The sequence below is a fragment of the Stegostoma tigrinum genome, chromosome 19 (assembly GCF_030684315.1).
Source record: "Stegostoma tigrinum isolate sSteTig4 chromosome 19, sSteTig4.hap1, whole genome shotgun sequence".
NCBI lineage: Eukaryota > Metazoa > Chordata > Chondrichthyes > Orectolobiformes > Stegostomatidae > Stegostoma > Stegostoma tigrinum.
The window spans coordinates 9,298,232-9,320,722 of record NC_081372.1 but is presented as its reverse complement, the minus strand read 5'-3'; the positions used below and the strand labels follow the sequence as shown (position 1 = coordinate 9,320,722).

Sequence of the window (22,491 nt, the reverse complement as noted above, 5' to 3'; positions counted from 1 at the left end):
CCCGCAACGGTAGTAGATTCGCCAACTTTAGGTACATTTAAGCCATCATTGGATAAGCATATGGACGTACATGGAATAGCGTAGGTTAGATGGGCTTCAGATCGGTATGACAGGTCAGCACAACAGAGGGCCGAAGGGCCTGTACTGTGCAGTAATGTTCTATGTTCTATAATAGAGCAGACTCGACGGGCCAAATGGCCTACTTCTGTTCCTAGTTTGGGTGTTTCAATATTCTGGTACCTGCACTGCCACTACCATCCATCCCATCTACTTAAATAACTCAAAACCACATTTAGACAGCAGTGTCAGAAACCAGTGCTAGCAGTGCAGGGATTCCAGGATGTTGCGCATCCATGAATATCAATAAAATACATAAATACAAAGTGCGTGTAAAATTAATAAATTATAGAAGTTTAGCTGTGAACACATCCTCGCATAATTGGATCCTTCATCCCAGAGACAATTCAGCTCAAGGCAGTGGAGGCATCTTAGTAATTAACTTCAAATTAAAAGAGCTATTTAAAAATAATTACAATTTATCTAAAGGAACTAAAGAAACAGATTGGAGTTCATGATTGTACTTTAACAATTTCAATTTTTTATAAGCTACAAAACCAAGTACATAATATTAAATGCTTCATTGTTTGAAACAATCTACAATTACATGACAGCATCTTGCTTTCTTATCGGGAAATTCTCTTCAGATAGCACTTGCTGGTCCTGGTTCTCTGGCTGCCATTGTCATCTCCTGTGTGCACATTTTTTGCTTCTTTTCTTTCCCCAATACAATTCCATTTTGTCTTTCCCCACTATCTATTTTGTCCTTTAATCACTTCTGCTGTATGTTCTTAATGCTTTTGCCCCACCAGCTGCAAACACACCCATCATTCCAAACTAGTTTATAAGTGGTTGAATTTCTAAGTCTTTCCAGGTCCAACCACTAGTCTAAAATGTCAAGAACTGCCAAGTGTTTTCTGTATTGATCGCAGCACGTTGTGAACAGGATGTGGTCATTGCTGGCTAGAACAACATTAAATGCCCATCCCTAAATGCCCTTGAGAATGTAGTGAGCCACCACTTTGTGTTGCTGAAGTCCATTTAATGTAGGGTCACTCACAATGTTATTAGGGAGGGTGGGTTGCATGATGGCACAGTGGTTAGCACTGCGTCTCCACAGCGCCAGAGACCTGGATTCAATTCCAGCCCTGGGTGACTGAGTGGAACTTAACATGTTCTTCCATGTCTTTCCTCCTACAGTCCAAAGATATGTAGTTTAGGTGGACCATGTTAAATTTCCCTGTAGTGTCCAGGGATGCATAGGCTAAGAGGATTAGCCATGGTAAATGCTGGGTTACAGGAATACTCTTTGGAGGATTGATACAGACTCAGTGGGATGAATGGCCTCTTTCTGCACTGTATGGATTCTGCGTTCTAGGATTTTGACCCAGCAAATGTGAAGGAATGGCAGTATAACTCCAAGTCAGGATAGTGTGCGGTTTGTGGAGAAATTTGCAGGTGGTGGTGTTTCCATGCATCTGTTGCCCTTGTTCCTCTGGGTAGTAAAGATCATGGGTTTGGAAGGTGTTGCAGGATCAGCCTTGGTGAGTTACCGCAGTCCATCTTGTAGCTGTGAAGCAGCTGACTGTTTCTGACACTGTGTTAGTAGGAGAGAGAATAAACATTGTAGATGGTTGATTAAACGGGATGCTTTGTCCTGGATGGCAGCAAGCTTCTGGAGTGTTTTTGCAGCTGCACCCATCCAGGCAAATGGGGAGTGTTCCCTCACTCCTGTCTCACATCCCGTAGATGACAGGCTTTGGGGAGACAGAATGTTTGAGAATTCCCAGTCTCTAACCTACTCTTTTGGCTACAAATAGAAATACCCGTGTACCTGAAGGCATTTTCCTAACTTGACCAGTCCCCGTATCGTACAATTTTTACGGTGACTTTGGAAAGGTGCAAAATAAATTTAGTGGAATGATAGTAAAATGGAAAGATTACACCTATTAGGAAATATTGAACAGATTGGAGTTCTTTTCTCTAAAAAGAGTGCACTGAGGGTGACCTGATGGAAACCATTTTAACCACAATGTCTGTAACTGGCTTTCTGAAAGAGAAATAGTCCCACTACCCACAGCTCAACAAATGTTTCCTTTTAAGGATGTGTCCACTTCCCTTTTGAAACTTGCTCTTGAATCTACTTTCACTGTTCTTTCAGGAGGTGCATTTCAGATCATAAAACTCTTCTTCATCTTCACTGCCAGTCTTTTTTTAAAAAACTTTAATTTGAAGCCTTCTGGTCACTGGTCCATCAACTATTGGGAACAGTTTCTGCACAGTTTTTCTATTAAACTCCCTCAAATGAAAATACGAATCAACATTCTGTCTCACAAGTGAACAGACTAAATATGGCAATTGGATGGGCAATAAATCCTGACACTGTCAGTGATGTCCACATCCCATGAATCAAACAAAAACTATTTTAATTTTACTAAATAAAAGAATGACCAACTTGGGATTCCTACACATCAAAGGAGCTATACCAGAAATTTAATTTCCAATTAAGCAAAAAAAAACCAACTGCAATTATACAGTACCTTAAACATCTCAAAAGTGTTTCAAAGTGTTTCACAGGAAAATTTGCTAACAAAATTTGACCTTATATCATAGAACATGGACAGAAAGGTTTGACAAAGTGTTGGTTTCAAGGGGAGTCTCAAAAGGATAAGACAGAACTAACCAGCTGGACAGGTTTAGGGTGGGAATTCCAGAAAGCCAGGCACAGGTAGCTGAGGCCAGGTTCATCAGTGGCAGAGCAGTTAAAACTGTGGAAACAGAATAGGCCAGAATTGGAGGGATGCGGGTGGTTGAACGGTTGGCGTGTGTAACAAAATTTTAAAGATGCCGGGGCTTTAAGCCACTTAAAACACGTTTTGCTCAGGGTAAATGGCGAAGTTGGATGGAGACAGGAGGGAGGTGAAGAGTGAAACTTTAACATGTCATTTCCTTTCCTTGCATTACATCATCATCACTGAAAATATTTTTGTTGCCCTGGAGCACCAGTCTCCAGTTTCCAATACAGTAGCAGGCAGAATGTGCTCTCAGTCGACGCTGGCTTCAGCTCTGTTGTACGCCCCAATGAGGTGAGAATTCAACTGTACCACCACCACTGTTATATCATCCCTGTACATTCTGGCCATCTCCTCAGGTAAGCTGAGCATTTTCGACAGGCGGCTGTGTTCAATGTTGCCAAACTCATTGCTGCCCAGTGCATGGCGGATCAAGTGGGTGGCAACATTCTGGTCTTTGAAAGCGGAGGACACGCGTGCCTTCCTCTCCTGCAGCAGGCTGTGCATCTGTCCCACTGTTACCTTGTAGCCTGCTGCAGAGATGGGCTGCTGGAAGTGCAGACTGGCGAGGTGCTCCCCTACAATCTGCACCACGTTTTGCCTGTGCATGACATCCCACAGGCCATCAGTAGCCAGAATCAGGAACTTGTCCTGGGGCCGCAGCCTGTGATGAGTGACTTCGGGTTCGGCAGTGAGGTAAGGCGGAGTGTAGTAGTTGGCTGGGTAGCTTCTGGAGAACTCGTCACTTATCAGCAACTCTGGTCGGCTTTCCAACACTCGCTTCTGGAGCTCCAAGCTCCACTTGAACTTCACGTCTCCGAACCCCCTGAAAGGCATCAGGAGGCCCAGCAGCCTGTCGTGCCTCACGACTGTCTTCTCCTCTGATGGGGGATGCTCTGACCGGACCCTCAGAATCTCCTCAGGGTTCTGGGCATTGTGATCAGCGCTCAGTGTCAGGGCCGACCAGGAGCCGTCAGGATTTTGGACTCCCAGCACTGCTCGGCTATCGCCAGCATTTGCCACGTGCACGTCAGTGCCGTCGATGTGTGTGACACAAGCTGTGGAGCCAGACAGAGCTACCCGAAGTGCAGTGTAATTGGTGAACGGATTGCCAGCTCCGATCTGAGCTTCCAGGGAGATATCACTGTCTAGACGTTTGAAGGCACGTTTCAAAGCAGCACTGGTATCCAGATTTTCTTCATCCACTAGGTCAATATGTTCTTGCCAATAAGTCCTTAAACTGGTGAAGTAAAGCCTTCCTGCCTCCCTGCTCACATAATCATTGGGATGCTTGTGCCAGTGCAAAACAGGCAATACCGGTCGCTCATTTTCAACTGCGTCTTCTATCTCAATTAAGGTCTTGCGAGGCAGCAATGACACAGCAATGTAATACAACAACCTTTCACTGACAGCCTGAGCACAGGCACAGCCAGCGTGCCCATCGAACACCCCCAGCAGCATCCCCCGGCTCTGCAGGCAGCTGGCCGCACTGCGCCGGTCCTCCATGGGGACATTGGAAGCTAGCTGATTACTGTCGAAGCCCAGCACTGAACTGATGTTCCTGCCATCAAACTCTGGCACCTTGAAGCTGTACTCGTTGGTTTTCAGGATACTGTTAATTTGTGGCAGTGTGAGCTGATAGGGCTGAGGTTGGGCCCTGTAGGTTCTGCTGTGCTGGAGTGTGTATGGCCACCTCTGATTAGGTGAACCTGGCAGAGTTTTGACAGAATTTCCACTGCAAAGATCCCTGGATGTCCATTTCCCACCAAAGTGGTTGCTCAGTACGGACGCTGAAAGATAGATTCCTCTGGAGTTCCCAACATGACGAATACGATCTGTGGTGCCACCCACTCCCAACATTTCCTTCAATGTAGATAATCCTGATCAATACTCCATTGGCTTTGTCAGCATTGTGGCAGTGACAATACCTGTATGAGGGAACAAATCAGCAATTAGAGACAGCAACTAATTGTAAAAGTTACCGTGGTGTTGACTGCAACTAGCACTCCTCGTTTTGAGACAGGAGGTCACTGTTTGAAGTCCCACTTCAGAAACACAGTTTAGCCTGACAGTCCAATGGGTATGGAGAGAATGCCACACCAGCAGAGGAGCTTTCCTTCTGAATAACATGCTAAATGGAGGCCTCAATTTGCCCTCATAAGTGAATGTGAACAATTGTAGGGGGCTATTTTGAAGCAAAGTAAGATGTCTTCCCCAGTCTCCTGCCTTATCCCTCAACCAAAACCTAAAACAGATCATCTGGCCTTTTCAATAGTGTGGAGCTGGAGGAGCATTGCAGGTCAGGTAGCATCAGAAGAGCAGCAATGTCAACGTTTCAGGTTTACTCCCTTCATCAGGACTGTGGAAGCTTGCTGTGGGCAACTTGGTCTATTGAAGTATAGAGTACATTTCTAAAGTCTTATTCATAGAATCATAAAGCAATAATGGCCCAGAAGGCCATTCATCCTATCAAGTCTCTACCAGCTTTCTTTGGACAATCCAGTCAGTTCTGTTGCCCTACTTTATATGCGTATAATTACTAGCTTATTTTCTGCAAGTGCCCATATAATTTCCTTTTGAAGTCATCAATTGTCCCTGTTTCCACCTCCATCATAAGTAGTGCATTTCAGGCTGTTGCTATTTGCTGTGTCAAAAAGTTCTTCCTAAAACCCCCTGCGCTCTTACTAAGAATCTTTAATCTGTGACCTTTGTACTTAACCTATCAGCAAATGAAAACAGCTTGTCTTTCTTTACCTTATCTAAACCTGTCATCACCTTTTAAACCTATACCTATCTATCTTCAGGCTCCTTTGCTCCAAGGAAAACAACTGCCAATTTTTCTAACTTTTGTTACTAAAATCTGTCATCCCTGAAATCATTCTGATAAATCTCCTCTGCACTTTCTCAAGGATCCTCACATTGTTCATAAAGTATGTTGAACAGAAATGGAGCAAGTGCTTCAGCTGTCAAGTAACTAGAGCTTTGTAAAAGGTCCAGAGTAACTGCCCTTCCTTTGTACCTGGTGTCTTTATTTATGAAGCAAGATCCCACATGCTTTTCCAGTATGTCCTACCATCTCTAAACATCTATGCGCCCCTCCAATCCCAGGTCGCTCTGTCCCTGCACATTCTTTAGAATGTACAATTAAGTCTACATGGCCTCTTCCTACCCATCCTTCCAAAATCCATTGCCTCACATTCCTCAAACTATCAACTGCCATCTACCATTTGCCTGTCTATTCCACTGGTCTATGTCCTGTGGCAATGAATTTGTACCATTGATTTGTTCACTGTATGTCATTCATCCCAGTTTTGTATCAAACGTTTATTTGTTTGTGAAGGTGACACTTGTTCATGGCACAAACCTGCACACAGAGTTTTTAACATGGAGAGGTTGTGCACCGTCACTAACACACAGTTCTGGCTGGATATGAAACTCTCCAACTCTTAGTGTCTGGAACATCGGACGAATTACAGATTAATAATCTGACTCTGACAGGGCTTGATAGCATAGATATTGCAAAGATATTTCCATTCCATGTAGAGGAATCTCAAACTAGGGGGCATAGTTATAGACTATGGGGATACTCACTTAAAACTGAGATACAAAGGAATTTATTCTCTCAGAAGGTAGTCTGTAGTTAGCTACTCTATAAAGTTGTGGAGGCTGGATCACTGAAGTATTTAAAGACTTTTTTAAAATATGGAGGAAACATGTGCTTTGACAAGTTGGCACAGAATAGGAGTTGACACCTGGGGCAGATCAGCTATGATCTTGTTGAATGGTGGCATAGGCTTGAGGGGCCAAATGGCGTACTCCTGTTACTATTTCTTATATTCTTTTGTAAATCCAGAGGTGGGGCTTGAACCTAGGGCTTCTGATGATACAACTATGCTTGAAGGCCTCTGAGATTTTAGCTTGTATCCCAATATCCGTGTTTATTGTAACATAGGGGATCCATGCCATTTGTCGCTCTGATATTTGTTGTTTCAAATTTACATCTCTATTTTATTAGGGAACCATTTTCTGGATTCATTCAACTGTTTCACATTTACTTTCAATTTTAATTTATTAATTCCTAGGGGAAATAAATCCTCTCTTCTTCATCTATTCATTAGATTTTCTTGATAAGTTTCTCATATGAATAGAGAGGGCCCACTGCATTAAAGTAAAAGCGGTCCTGGCACTAATGGTTGGGGAACACAACTGTCTACCATCTTTCAGTCTGAAAAATAATCACTAAGCATGACCTGAAGTGTTCTAATGGAAGGTTAGAATCCTGAAACATTAATTCAATCTCTTTCACTGATGCCTCCTGACCAGCTGACTATTTCCAGAACATTATTTGTTTTAGATTTCAGACGCCCAGTATCTGCAGTACTTGGTGTTTCCTATCATTCCTTTTTTTAAAATCCAAGCAAGAACCAATTCTCCTATTTGATGAGCTTTGATTTCATCAGTCAACCTTTTATGAAGTACTTGTTAAAGGCTTCCTTAGATTCTACGTGGATAATGCTTATTGCATCCCTCTATCAACCTTCAGTGTTTCTTCATCAAAGTATGGATCACACAGCACAAAAACATGTCCTTAGACCCAACTCGTCATTGCTGACCAGGTTTCCTAAACTTGACTAGTCCCATTTGCCTGCGTTCAGCCCATTTCCATCTAAATCTTTCCTTTCCCTGTACCTCTCCAAGTGTTTTTTACATGTTGTAATTGTATCCGCCTTTACCATGTCCTCTAGCAGCTCATTCCATTTATGTACCACCCTGTGTGAAAAAGTTGCCCCTTAGATCCCTTTGAAAGCTTTCCTCTCTCACCTTAAACCTCTGGTTTTGGAATCCCCTACCCTGGGGGTAAAAAAACCTTGGCTAGTCACCTTATCTAAGCCCCTTATGATTTTATAGACCTCTATAAAGGTGACCTCTCACTGTGCCAGCCTATCCAGCCTCTCCTAGATCAAAACCTCCAGTCCCAGCAACATTCTTGTAATTCATTTTTGCCCCTTTCCAGTTTAGTAACATCATTCCTACAGCAGGCTAACCAGAATTGTACACAGTGCTCCAAATGTGGCCTCACCAATGTCTTGTACAGCCATAACGTAATGTCCCAAAATGCAAGCGTGCCTTCATCACCACTGTGTCCACCTGTGACACCACTTATAAAGAACTATGTACTTGCACCCCTAGGTGTCAGTATTCAACACTGCCCAGGGCGCTACTACTAACTGTGTAAGTCCTGCCCTGGTTTGTCTTACCAAAATGTGACATCTCACATTTATCTGCATTAGACACCATCTGCCATTCCTCAGCCCAATAATCCAATTGATCAAGATCCCATTGTACTCTTAGATAACCTGCTTCATTGTCCACTACACCACCCATTTTGGTATCATCCTCAAACTTACTAACCATACCTCCTACGTTATCATCCAAATTGTTTATACAAATGATGAACAACAGTGGAGCCAGCACCGATCCTTGCAGCACACCACTGGTCACAGGCCTCCAGCCTCAACAACAATCCTCTACCACCACCTCTGTCTTCTACCATCAAGCCAATTTTGTATCCAATTGGCTGGCTCTTGCTGGATTTCATATGATTAAACCTTACTAACCAATCTACCATGTGGAACTTTGCTAAAGTCCATGTAGACAACATCTATGGCTCTGCCTTCATCTGTCTTTTTGGTCAACTTTTCTAAACACTCAATCAGTTTGAGAGAGGCAATTTCCCACACAAAGCCATGGTGACTATCCCTAGTCTGTCATTGCCTTTCCAAATGCACGTAAATCCTGTCTCTCAGAATCCCCTCCAATAACTTACCCACCACTGACGTCAGGCTCACTGGTTTGTAGTTTCCTGGTTTTTCCTTGCAGCCTTTCTTTAATAATGGCACAATAGCCATCTTCTAAGTCTTCCGACACCTCACCTGTGGCTGTCAATAATATAACTATCTATGATAGGAGCCCTGCAATTTCTTTCCTAGACTCACTGGGGTTAAACTTGATCAGGTCCCAGGGATTTATCTACCTTTATGGGTTTTAAGACTTCCAGCAACCCGTCTTCTGTAACGTGGACTCTTTTCATGATATCACCACTTAATACCCCAAGTTCCCGATCTTTCATGTCTTTCTCTGCAGAGATTTTGATTTGCACCAAGACTTAGAAATTAAGATCAAAGTGAACTGCCTAGTACATACAACATTAAAGTCTGTGAGAAGCAACATCTTGAATTAATTATTTTTCTCAGCCTGATACCTGCTGCAGTGTTCCTACTGATAATCATTTAATTAATTTTAACTAAAATCTCATGTAAATCACTGAGACACAGGTTGAATCTCAAACTGATGTATCTGCATTGGCAAGACTTTTCTCCTGGTGGGGAGGGAGTGTCTGGGTATCTCGATTCAAGTGCTCCTGCAACTGAACAAAACTGCTTCAAAAAGACCAATTTCTCAAACAGGGACATAACATTAAAGTTAGAACAGAACCGGAATTTTCCCAATAAACTGACCAAGACATAGTGAAAGAAAGAATAAAGAAAATACTTGCATTTTTGGATTTATTTTGTTCAGATATGTTACGACACACCCCTGGAGCAAGTGGAACATGAATCCAGGGCTCCTGGCTCAGAGATAGGGACACTAAAGAGTCACAGTGTTGCTTCTTTCACTCTCTGCATTGTCAGACTGAAACACAATCTTTCGTGTTAGCAAATGGATGCTGTGGTTCAAGACTTGCACTTAAATAGTGCTTCTCGTGGAATTTCAAAGTACCTTCCAGCCAAATTTACACACAGTAAACACCACAAACAAGGTAATCATAACCAAATAATGTTTCTGTGATGTTGATGATTATTTGTCAGGGTTTTAAGTTGAACAGCTCCACTCTTTAAAAACTAATGCTATGGATCGTTTACATCCACTCAAGTGGACAGATAAGTCCTTAGCTTGGCATCTCGTCTGAAAAAACAGCATTCCTACCATCTCACTTCCTCAGTAGTGTGGAGTATCAGCCTAGATCTTTGTGCTCAAGCCTGGATTGGGGCTTGAACCTAGATTTTTGACTCAGAGGCAGGAGAGTTATCCACTGACCCACAGCTGACACTAGAAAAAAAAGCAGGGGGAGAGAGAATTTCAAACAGCCAACATGGACAGAAAGGATCAAATGACTTCTTTCTGTGCTCTAGAATTCTATGAAATTGAAAAGAAATCTTGTTGCTTTTAAATACTGAAGCAAAAAATCCAATTGTAAGTTATGTGTCACAGTAACTTTACTAATCAGTCCAATATCCCGGAAAACAAGGTCAAACAGTTTTCACTGCTGAAATTACATAATTGATCAGCTTTGGAAAAATTATTACTTTTTTCTGTGAACTACCAAATAATTCACAATAGATTTGCTCAGAAGGAAGATTGTTCTATAAAAATCATACAAGTGTCCAGGGTAGTCAAATACCCAGACTGTTACTAAACTGATGAGGTGTAATGGTGTCTGTAAACCGGAAAAGATGTACCTGGTTCAAGGCATCTGCTTCATTCATTCTAAGCGTTGTCAGATTGAAACATTCCATCATGTTAACAAATGAATGCAGCGGTTCAAGAAGAGAGCTCACCACCACCTCCTCAAAGATAACTAGGGATGAGTAATAAATGCTGGCCCAGCTAGCGATGCACGCATGCCATGAATGAATATAAAAGCAGCAATTTATCGAAGATCAACAACAGGGTTAAATAACAGCTGCAAATTTTGTCCATTGCTTTGTTTTTATGAAAAGGAAAAGGGTATTCAGTCCTTCAAGGCTCTTGCAGCATTTATTCAATCACAGCTGATATGCATCTTAGCTCCATCTATAAGTCTTGGTTCTGTGATCTGTATGGAACGGGTTAACAGACCACAATGCATTTATAGTGGCGATGGTTTTGTAGAAACTGAACAGGTGCAATTGATGCTTGTTAACTGCAGTGACACTGATGAATTAAATAAAACAATGTTAATTCAATGGGACTGTTAATTACAGCAGAACTGGGTGAAACAGGCAGAGGTAGATTGAAAATAGACAGGCAATATCGGCAGAAAAGAACTGAAATTGCTGTAAACACTCAGCAGGTCTGGTAGCATCTGTGGACAGAAAGCAGAGTTAGCATTTCGAATCTAGTGACTCATCTTCAGAATTGAATTCTGAAGAAACTTTGAGTTCTGAAGAAGTGTCCTTGGGCCCAAAACATCAACTTTGCCTTGTCTCCACTGATGCTGCCAGACCTGCTGAATTTTTTCAGCAAATTCAGTTTTTGTTTCGGATTTCCAGCATTCGCAGTTGTTTTGGGTTTTTGGCCATTATAACAGATGTGAAAGAAGTTCTCTTCTTAATAGCGCTATGGGTACATTGCAACAGATGGATGCTAATGTTCAAGACAGAGGATCACCACCACTGGACTTCAGGGTAATTGGGGACGAGGAATAAACACCCATTTGTTAAGCAAGAGTCAAGAAAAAAAAACAGAAGACAAGTGTCAATGGGAACAGCTGTGCCTGTTTCAAGTAGGAAAATCTGAGTGAAAGATCACTGCTAAGTGGCCAACAGACACTTCAGATAGACCATCTGAAAGGGTAACTGAATGACTTAAATGAAACCATTTCGTTTAAATTTCTCAATAAAGTTGCTGGATTTAGTGTGAGACATCCCAATTTTAATTTTTGTTCTCCAAGTTTAAGAAAAACGGGTAAAATCACTCACAAGCCCTAGTACTCTCACCTTACGAAGTCAGTTAATCTCCATTGTCTTGAGATTTCCAAGTGGCCACCAACCACAAAAGCTTCCTGCAAACAGCAAACGGCAAACGATGTGTGTTTTATTGCTTAACGTGAGCCATGCCATAAAAATTCCGAATGCAAAAGTACTGCCAATGTTGAAATAAGAACTGAAAGTAGCAACGTCACACACCACCTAAGGGGAGAGGTGGAGGGATAACATTAACAGAGTCCAGCATTTTATTGTTTCGTGCATTGGTGCCAACATCGTGGGTTGAATTCCCAGAGTGGTTGAGGTTACCATGAAGGACACTCCTCAAGTTGCCGCATCGCCCGCGGTGCGGAGACCCTCAGGTTGGACCACCGTTAAGTCCTCAGCCCTTTCGTCTGGTAACACTATGGCGACTTCACCTTTGGAGTCATGATTAAATCACACTGCAGTGCAATAAAACAAAGAACTGCGGATGTTGGGAGATCTGAAGCAAAAAGAAAGAGAGGTAACCCTCAGAAGAAATTCGGGCAGGTCCTGGCAGCATCTGCGAAGAGTGTTACCGTTTCGAACCCTGAGACCCTTTCTCTTCAGGCACAGCAGAAGAGACACTGCAGGTCTGTCCTGAGAGATGGAGCCTTCATGGCCTGTGCCCACAGCCTGCAATTCATATGTAACTCACCCAACTCGTCGAAGGATCTGCATCCAGCAGAATTCAGCTACTGTGGTTACCCGTCCACTCTGTGTCTCTCCACTCCAGACACACTGATGCAGCAGGTTGCAGTTCTCAGCCAGGAGGTGGGGGAGCGGGTAGTTTTGATGGGCAGGCGCACCGACCAATCGACGCTCGCACAAGGGGGGGTGAGAATGGGGAGGTTTTGATGGGCAGGCTCTTCGCCCAATCGCATCTGACGTGGGGAAGGCGGATACGTCGGACGGCCATTGATGGACAGCAGCAGCGCCCAATCGCAGTAGCCACAGCTGTCGAGCCCACGTGCGTCGACGCGCCGGCTCACGTCGAGCCCGGCATCTCCTTAGCAACAGACAGGTCAGAGCGTTAGGTAGAAGTTTGCGGTTTTTAAATCATTGTTGAATGCAGGAAACAAGTGGAATTCATTTAAGTTAATAACCATTAAATAAATCGGTGAATTCTAAAACAGCTGACTGGTTTACCATGAAATAATGAACAGCCATTACAAAGTGTTAACAATACCATCTGATCCCTCGCTGTTTCGTTGATCTGATGTAGATTACTGGTATAACATTTATTTCCGGATTATTCTTTTTTTTGACATTCGTTTTCTCATATGATTGGCTTCCCGGGGCATCCAAAAGCGTCATTTCCGTTGCTAAGGTGAGAGGTCACCGACAGCTTCCGGCCTGTAGCTCAGCTGTTTATCGCAGGGCTTTCAACGTGCCTCGCATAAGGGGCACTTTCACTGGGATATGCTCGGCAGAACTGCCCTTCGGGGCATCGTGGGGGCCCGAGGAATCCTGTGCAGGAGGTTCGGCGCCTCACAGAGACGCAGGGATGGGGATGAGAATGGTGAGCCTGCGTGGTGGGGAAAGGGAGTGGAATGGAGATGGATTAGAAGATGGGTTGGCGGTGGCAGGTGATGGGGATGGGTTGGGGGAGACTGGGAAGAGGGAAGTGGATCGGGGCGATGCGTTTGTTGGGTGGGGAGGCGGCGGCGGCGGCGGCGGTGTTGGGGAGAGAGAGAGAGTGTGGGAAGTGGATTGGGGGGGCGGGTGAAAGGGGATGGGGGCGTGGTGGGGTACTGGGAAGAAGGAAGTGGAAAGTGGGTCGGGGCGATGCGTTGGGGGGGGGGGGGGGGGGCGCGGGTGAAAGGGGAAGGTGTTTCGGGGGGGGGGGGGGGGCGCGGGTGAAAGGGGAAGGTGTTTCGGGGTGAGGGGAGTTGCGTGGAAGGACTTGTTGAGCAGACGGATCGGAATTAGACCGGGTGGATTTTGAAGGGCGAAATAGTGGTTAGTGTGATACTACCTGAGCTTCACTCGTGAAGGTATTTGCTAAAAGTTATGTAATTTTCTTGCGTTTTTCCAGATAACGATTCTTTAAAAGATTTTAAAGATAAAATTCGACCTCTGTACTTGGATTTCCAGGCAACCACACCAATGGTAGGAATGTTTGATGCATATAATCCAATGAGATGCAAATTAGAGGAGTTTTTAAAGTTGTGTTTGTGTAATCGGATGGCTGACCAGTTAGCCCCAGGCATATTGAATTCTAGACTCAATATTGTTGTGCTCCTAAGATGCTGCTTGGCCTGCTGTGTTCATCCAGCTTCACACTTTGTTATCTCAATATATTGTATCTCCCTTTCCCTTCTGTGATCCTCTAAAGATTTCTGTGCTTCTCTGATTCTGGTCTGTGACCATTTCCACATTTAATTCATTTCCAGTGGCGTATTTGTGTTTATCTGAGTGGGTTCTGAGCTCTTGAATTCCCTACGAAGCCACTTCACCAATTTTAAGATATTCTTCAAAACCAACTCCTTGATTAAGCTTTTGGACACCTGCTGTAAAAAATTCCTTGTGTTCCTTGATGGTGCTTTTGTGAAATGCCTTGGTGCATTCATTACGTATAGGGTAATTCATGATATTTTGAAATGAAGTGTAGTAAGTTTTATTTTTAAACTGTATAGACCGCAGTGACCGGTTGGTGTTTAAACTCATAGAGATATGCAACATAGAAAAGGACCTTGCACTCTTATTTGTCCATGCTGACCAGACATTCTAGATAAATCTAGTCCCGTTTGCCAGCATTTGACCCATATCCCTCTTAAATTCTTCCAGTTTGTACTCCCATCCGGATGCCTTTTAAATTTTGTAATTGTACCAGCCTCCACAACTTCTTCTGGCAGCTCATTCCTTACATGCTGCACCCTTTGCATGAAAAAAGTTGCACCTTATGTCCCTTTTTAAATCTTTTTCCCCCTCTTAGCTTAAACCTTGTGGGGAAAAAACTTTGTTTATTTATTCTATTCATACTCCTCATGATTTTATTAATCCCGAAAAGGTCACCCCTTAGCCTCTGATGTTCCAGGGAAAATGGCCCCAGCGTATTCAGCCTCTCCCTATAGCTTAAACCCTCCAACTCTGACAACATCCTTTGTAGATCTTTGCTAAACCCGTTCAAGTCTCACAATATCCTTCCTGTAGCAGGGAGACCAGAATTGAACACAGTATTCCAAAAGTGGTCTAACCAGTGTGCTGTACAGCCATAACGTGACCTCTTTGCACATTAGCCAAAAAAAAAGCAAGCATACCAAATGCCTTCACTATCCTATCTACCTGTGAGTCCACTTTCAAGGAACAATGAACCTGCACTCCAACGTCTCTTTGTTTAGCAACGCTCCCCAGGACCTTACCATTAAGTGTGTAAGTCCTGCCTTGATTTGCCTTTCCAAAATGCAGCACCTCACACTTATCTAAATTAAACTCCTTCTGCCGCTCCTTGGCGCATTGGCCCATCTGATCAAGATCCCGTTGTACTGTGAGGTAACTTTCTTTGCTGTCCGTGACACCTCCAATTTTGATGTTACCTCCAAACTTACTTACAATACTTACTATGTTCGTATCCCAAACTATTTAAATAAATGATGAAAAGCAGTGGACCCAGCACTGATCCTTTGTGACACCACTGGTCACTGCCTCCAGTCTGAAAAGTAATCCTCCACCACCATCCTCTGTCTTCTGCCTTTGAGCCAGTTCAGTATCCAAATGGCAAAGTTCTTCCTATATGCCATGTGATCTAACCTTGCTAACCAGTCTACCATGAAGAATCTTGTTGAGCACCTTACTGAAGTCCATATCATTCACTTATACCACGCAACAATAATTTTCGTTACTCTTCAAAAAGCCTGATCTAGGTATTGAGACGTGACTTCCCAAACACAAAGCCATGTTAACTATCCTTAACCAGTCCTTGCTTTCCAAATACACGTTGGTCCTGTTCCTCAAGATTGTCTCCAACAACTTGCCCACCACTGACATCAGGCTCACTGATCTTTGATCTTAGATCCCTGGCATTTCCTTACGATCCTTCATAAATAGTGGCACCATGTTGGCCAACCTTCAGTCTTCCAGCACCTCACCTGTAGTTGTCAATAATAGAGATATCTCAGCTAGGGGCTCAGCAATCACTTCCCTTGCTTCCCACAGAGTTCTAGGTACATCTGATCAGGCCTGGGGACTTATAAGCTTTTATGTGTTTTAAGCTAACCAGCACCACCACCTCTGTAATATGGACATTTTTCAAGATGTTGTATTTATTTCCCCACATTCTTTACCTTCCTATCCTTCTCCACAGTAAACACTGCAAAATACTCATTAATTATCTCCCACATCTGCAGCCCGACTTCAATTAGACCCCACAGCCCAGAACGTCTTCCATTCCCCACCCTTCTCTGCCTTCTGCAAGGACCAGTCCCTTTGCTATTCCTCAGTTCGTGCCGTGCTGCCCGCCAACCACTTCAACTTGCCTGGTACCTTCCCCTGTTGCTGTGAAAGATGCAACACCTGTCCACACACCACCTCCCTCACCTCTGTTCAAGGCCCTAAACAGCCCTTCCAGGTGAGACAGAGTTTCACTTGCATCTCCTCCATCCTAATCTATTGCATCTGGTGGTCCTGGTGTGGTCTTCTGTAAGTCGGTGAGATCAAACGTAGACTTGGTGACTGTTTCGCTCAGCGTCTTCGCCTGGCCCGCACCAGCCAGCCTAACCTCCCGGTTACCGCCCATTTCAACTCCTCACCCTACTGCCCCTCTGACATGTAAGTCCTCGGACTCCTCCAGTGTCGGAACGAATCAGAATGCAACTTTGAAGAACAACACCTTATCTTTCACCTGGGCACCCTGCAGCCTGAAGGACTGAACATTGAATTCTCCAATTTCAAATAACCTCTCCATCCATCCCTTGGTTCCCCTTACAGCACCACCTCCACCCTTCCATTCCACCTTCTGTCCCTCCCTTCCAGCCACCGGATTCATCCCTCCAATCGACCAACCAGTTTGTACCTACCTCCTGTGTCCACTTATCATCACCATTCCGCCTCCAGCCCATTCCCTTATCTGCAGCTCCCCTTACCCCCACATGCAGCCCTGACGAAGGGTTATTCCCAAAACGTTGACTGCTCCTTTCCTCCAGATGCTACCTGGCTTGCTGTATTCTTCCAGCCTCCCATTTGTTTACCACACATATAGGTGGCCTATCTGATCTTTAAAGGGCCCTATGCTGTCCCTAGTTACCCTTTTGTCCTTAACGTATTTATAAAATCTGTTTGTATTCTCCTTAATCTTGTTTGCCAAAGCTATTTCATGTCCCCTTTTTGCCCTCCTGATTTCCCTATTAAGTATACTCTTACTGCATTATACTCTTCTAAGGATTCACTTGATCTCTGCTGTCTATATCTGACATAGGGTTCCTTCTTTTTGTTTACCAGAACCTCAATTTTTCTCGTCATCCAGCATTCCCTACAGCTACCAGCCTTGCCATTCATCCTAACAGTAATGTACTATCTCTGGACTCGTTTTCTCATGTTTTGAAGGCTTCCCATTTTCCAGCCGTCCCTTTACCTGCAAACATTCATCCCAATCAACTTTTGAGCATTCTTGCCTAATACTGTTAAAATTGGCCACCTTCCAATTTACATTTTAATGTTTAGATCCGGTCTATCCTTTTCCATCGCTTTTTAAAATTAATGGAAGTATGTTTGCTGGCCCCAAAGTGCTTCCCCCACTGATTCTTCTGTCACCTGCCCAGCCTTATTTCCAAGAATTGGACAAGTTTTGCACATTCTCTAGTAGGTACTGCCACATACTCAATCAAAAAACACTCTTGTACACACTTAGCAAATTCATCTCCATCCAAGTCGTTAACACTGTGGCAGTCCCAGTCTATGTTTAGAAAGTTAAAATCCCCTACCATAACCACCCTAATATTCTTACTGATAACTGAGATCTCCTAACAAATTTGTTTCTCAATCTTTCTGCTGACTATTTGGGGGACTATACTACAATCCCAATAAGGTGGTCATCTCTTTGTTATTTCTCAAGCCCACCCAAGTAACTTGCCTGCACGTTATCCCAGGAGTATACTTTGTAAGTACAGCTGTAATGTTAGCCCTAATCAAAAATACCACTCCCCTCTCCTGTCTTTCCTGCTTTCTAACCTTCCTATAGCATTTATACCTTGGAACATTAAGCTGCCAGGCCGGTCCATTCCTGAGCCACGTCTCTGTAATTGCTGTGACATCCCAATTCTATATGCCCAACTATGCCCTGAGTTCATCTGCCTTACCTGATAGGCCTCTTTGGGTTGAAATAAATACATTTTAATTTCAGTCCCACCTCATTCTCTGCTTTGTTCCAGCCTGCCCTGACTATTTGGCTTGCTCCTTTACCCAACAGTAGCAGTCTCAGACAGATCTCTTTCCTCACTATTTCCCCGGGTCCCACCCCACTCCTTTACTAGTTTAAATTCTCCCAAGCAGTTCTAGCAAATCTCCCTGCCAGCATATTAGCCCCCTTTCAATTCGGGTCCAATCTTCCCTCCTTATACAGGTCACTTCTACCCCAGAAGAGATTCCAATGATCCAAAAATGTTAATCCCTCTCCCTGCACCAGTTCCTCAGCCATACATTCATCTGCTCTATGCCTCTGTTCTATTCTTACTCTCACTAGCTCATAGCACCAGGAGTAATCCAGATATTCCCTCGCGGACCTCATTATTAAATTCCTGCCTGACCACCTATATTCTCTCCTCAGAATCTAATGCTTCTCTCTTCCTATATTGTTAATTCCAACATGTACAACAACCGCCTGCTGGTCTCTCTCTTCCCCTTTTGAGAAATTCTTCATCGTCTCTGGGAGATCCTTGATTCTGGTACCATGAGGCAACACACCATTCTGATGTCTTGTTGACAGTGGCAGAATTGTCTGTCTGTGCCTCTGACTAGAGTGTCACCTATCATAATCGACCACTTGGAACCTGATGTACCCCTCGTAACAGTAGAACCAGTCTCGGTACCAGAAACCTGGCTGTCCGTGGTACGTTCCCCTAAGTGTCCGCCAATTCCTCCATTTTCCAAAACAGCATACTTGTTTGATGTGGGGATAGCCACAGGAGACTCCTGCACTACTTGCCTCCTGTCCTACCTCGCCTGGAGGTAACCTATCCACCTGACTTTCTGTGGTTTTTCACCCTTTCTACAACTGCCAACCATCACACCACAGCTCCTGTACAATTCCTCATTGCTCCAGGCTAACTCATTACGTTAGGTTTTTAAAAATATTTTTAAAGTTTGATCGAGGGACAAATCTCAATTAAAAAATAATCAAAAAAGAACCTACTCTACTCAGTATTTTAGTGTTATGAAATAAACAGGTAAAGTTACCCTTTTTTTAAAAAAGCTATTTATCTGCTCCCCTGCTGTGCGCTGTCCCACACAGGTTTATCCAAGCTGTGAATTTTGCTGTTTATTAAATTTTCTTAGATGAACTCTGATGTCTAGAGATACTTAAATCAGACAGCAGTGGCGGTAGCTGTGCAGAGTCTCTGCTGGGTCAGACAGTAATATGTTTCTTTCCTTGTTTGAATCACTTCCCATGTGGTCACTACTTTTGTCTACCATCCTCCTTTATTCTTAAAATATATCCTTTAAACATACCCAAAAGTCTTCACACATTACAAAGTCCTGTCGCCGCCTCTGTGGGAAAATGCACCAACTGATTTGTGCACAGTAAGCTTCTAAAACAGTAAATTAGATACAGCTGTTGTGAGTCTTGTCACCAAACTAGTGAAGTGCAGTGCATACTCATGTAACTATTCGAAGCCTCTCGATGTAACTCACGGTGTGTTTCCATCTTGTTTAAGTGACTGAATTAATTCTTAGGATCCTAGAGTGTTGGACGTGATGCTTCCTTACCTTGTCAACGCTTACGGCAATCCTCATTCAAGAACGCATGCTTATGGCTGGGAGAGTGAAGCCGCAGTGGAGAAAGCCAGAAAGGTAGATCTTTGTGCTGAAGCTGTGAAAACATTCTATTTAAACAATTGGCTGGTCCTAACTGCTGCTGTAGTGTTGCAATCTTTAAATATTTGTTGACAAAAAGTTAAAGTACAGTGAGGATTCAGGTCTTGACTTTAGCAGAGACCTAATAAGGCTTCTCTCCTTCCTTTCTGGGGCAAGGAAAGATTTTTGTTCTTTTTAAAGTTAGTCTCTTCATGATTGAGTGTTGCTGGTGGCAATTGCCTCTTATTTACTTATCGCCCTCATCATAGACATAGTTAGTTTTCTGTTCTCCTTTGATTTTCCTAATTAGAAACTTTTAAAATGCTCCAGTGCATGTGAATTAGCCAATGTTTTGCCTAGAAAGTGATGTATCTGCTGTTTAATTTCAAGTGGGTTATTTTTATTTGGGTGCTACAGCAAGCCCAAGAGATCAAGAACAATAGACCTATATTTCCTGGTGTTCAGAAGACTGAAAGGCGGCTTCAATAAAACATTTTAAAAAAAAACTAGACGTCTTGAAATAATAGATATTGTGAAGCTGCCTCACCTAACTTAAGCAAGGGGTCAAAATCTCAGATTTTGAGATTGGCCATTTCTAAGTGTGATTTGGAGGAACGCCTTTAGTCAGAGGGCTTTGAATGTTTGAAACAGTTTACCCAGCAGACTCTAAATGCTCAATTGTGAAGCATATTCTAGGTGGACTTCCCATCATTGCCTTCATCAAGTGAAAGCTCTGAACAGATGGAAAATGGCCTAGATTTTCTATCATCTTGCTATGATCTTAATTGAAGAGTGAAATTTCATGTTTTAAGAGCTGGTTGGAAGACTGTTTAGTGAAAGGCTCACTTTCTCATAGCCTTGGAGAAGGGTTTCAAAATGACTTGGGAGTTTAAGTGAGTGAACACACAGGGTCATCTGAATTCTGAGGCTCTGGCTGAATTTGGAGTTGTTCTGGTATTGGGTTGAAGGTAATGTAGGTCAGACAGTTTTCTGTCTGTTCTCCATGCTTCTGGATAATTTTTAGGACATGAGTTGCAATGTTGCATTGAGGAAATTGAAGATGTTAACAAAGGCGCAACAATATTTGACCCATTCTTCTGAGATTATGGTCCTTCTGTTGGTACTGATCACAGCTCGCATTCAATTTGGTGGAGGATAAAATTTACGAAGACAGCCAAATTTGAGCAGGATGCTCCATAAGCTTTTGTGGTTAGAGTGAAAGGCTTTTCAAGGAAAGGCCATGTAGACTGGTTGGTGCTGTTCCATGCTCTTCTATAGCATTTGTTGTGTGGTGAAGATCATATCTGTCATACCCATAGATGGGTGAAGACTACACTGATATTAGGAAGCAACAGGGAAGGACCCTTGTAATGACCTTCTCTGGGCAGACAGCAGGGAAATGACCTTTGTAGTTGCTGTAATTGGAATTGCCTTTCTTGAAGAGAGTCACAGTCAGTGTCCCTGAAATCTCTCGGCATTTACTCCCATTCCCGGACTTCTGACAGGGATTTTAACAATGTTACAAACAAAACTGATGAAGAGGAGTTGATGGATAATGTATATTTTGATTTTCATGAGGCTTTTAATGATGTCCCCCACAGGAGGCTGGGTAGAAAGATTTAAAGCACATGGGATAGGAAGTAATATACTGGCCTGGATTAACGATTAGCTTTCAGACAGAAAACAGCACTGAAATAAATGGCTCAATCTTGCATCAGCAAACTGTGGCTAGTTGGGTACTACAATGACCAGTGTAGCGGGATGGTGGAGGAATGTAAGTTTTATTTTCAAAAGGATTTCGACAGTCTCGGTGAATGGGGGAGAATTTGGCTGATGGAATAAAATGAGGCTGTTTGCTTTGGTAGGTGAAACAGATGTACTGAAGATTTCTTGTCATTGGAAAGTGTAATATACAAGGAGACTTAGCAGTCATTTTCAATAAGTTGCTGGAGTCTAATATGCAAGTTTTTTTTGTTAATTATTCGTTCATAGAATTTGTTCATTGGTGGCTTGACCAGCACTTATTGTCCATCCCTAATCTTCCAGAAGACACTAAAGTGTCATCCATAATACTGTGGATCTGGAGTCACATGTAGGCTAGACAAAATAAGAATGGTTGGTTCCTTCCCTAAACATTTTAAAGAGGATGTTGGCATTTTCTTCTGAATAACAATGATGATGAAAGTTATTGGGATGGGAAGGGTAGAGAGGCACTGAGGTTTTAAACCAGTTGTGATCATATAAAATGGTGGAGCAGCCATGGACTGAATTAGACTGAATTGCCTATTCCTGAACCTATGTTCCTATGATTACTCTATCTCCAGAGTCCTTGTTGTTTTTCAGCTAATTAGTGGCTTTTTCAACTTGGGTAAGGATAGGGGTAGAAACGGGGTATGAGGAATTGAGTTGAGGGCTTTCAAGTTGAAGATGGGATCTTAGTTGAGATTCCTTCAGAGTACATCTTCTGTAACTTTGGAGTCTTCTGTCAATTAGAAGTGGAGAAAAAAGAACAAAATTAAACTCTTTAGGGAAAAAAAATTATGTTGATGGCTGAAGTAAGCCAGAAGACAAAAAAAATGAATTGCTGTAGAAACTTGTCCCAAATTTGGATCACAATTGCCAAGGGCCAGGAAGGAGATTACTTGGTCTCAGATAATGCATGTAGAAGGAAACTTCATCTCTTCCAATTCACCAGCTCAGACTTCAACCACTTGTGCAAAAGACTATCTAAAGGCCAGAAGTATCATCCCTGGTGCTTCTAGAGGATCTTCCAAATCCAGTAACAAGAAAGGCAACCCAACAGCAGAGACCTCTAAAGCTGCCTTGCCCACTATTGAGGCATGAGACATTAGTCATTCAAAACC

At 43.2% G+C, this 22,491-nt stretch overlaps 2 protein-coding genes across 6 annotated transcripts in view; one reads left to right on the top strand and one right to left on the bottom strand.

The window, feature by feature from the left end:
* Window positions 1-576: 576 nt before the first annotated feature.
* Window positions 577-12,910, bottom strand: si:ch211-15p9.2 (uncharacterized protein LOC562650 homolog). Of its 5 annotated transcripts, none has more exons than XM_048549883.2 (3): window positions 12,276-12,910; window positions 11,609-12,080; window positions 577-4,777 (listed from the first exon to the last, which is right to left on the bottom strand). In XM_048549883.2, the coding sequence occupies exon 3, from the start codon at window positions 4,707-4,709 to the stop codon at window positions 3,102-3,104; it is 1,608 nt and encodes a 535-aa protein (XP_048405840.2). In that variant the 5' UTR covers window positions 4,710-4,777; window positions 11,609-12,080; window positions 12,276-12,910; the 3' UTR covers window positions 577-3,101. The 5 variants fall into 5 exon arrangements, with proteins under 5 accessions (XP_048405840.2, XP_048405841.2, XP_048405842.2 ...); XM_048549884.2 differs by having other exon boundaries at window positions 11,609-11,800; XM_048549885.2 differs by having other exon boundaries at window positions 11,609-11,673.
* A 16-nt stretch (window positions 12,911-12,926) lies between these two features.
* The window catches only part of nfs1 (NFS1 cysteine desulfurase), a 30,255-nt gene continuing 20,690 nt past the window's right edge, over window positions 12,927-22,491 (top strand). The window contains exons 1-3 of the mRNA XM_048549887.2: window positions 12,927-13,139; window positions 13,656-13,729; window positions 19,508-19,624. Coding sequence (XP_048405844.1) covers window positions 13,040-13,139; window positions 13,656-13,729; window positions 19,508-19,624 — 291 coding nt within the window. The 5' untranslated portion in view covers window positions 12,927-13,039. The remainder of the gene's footprint in view (window positions 13,140-13,655; window positions 13,730-19,507; window positions 19,625-22,491) is intronic.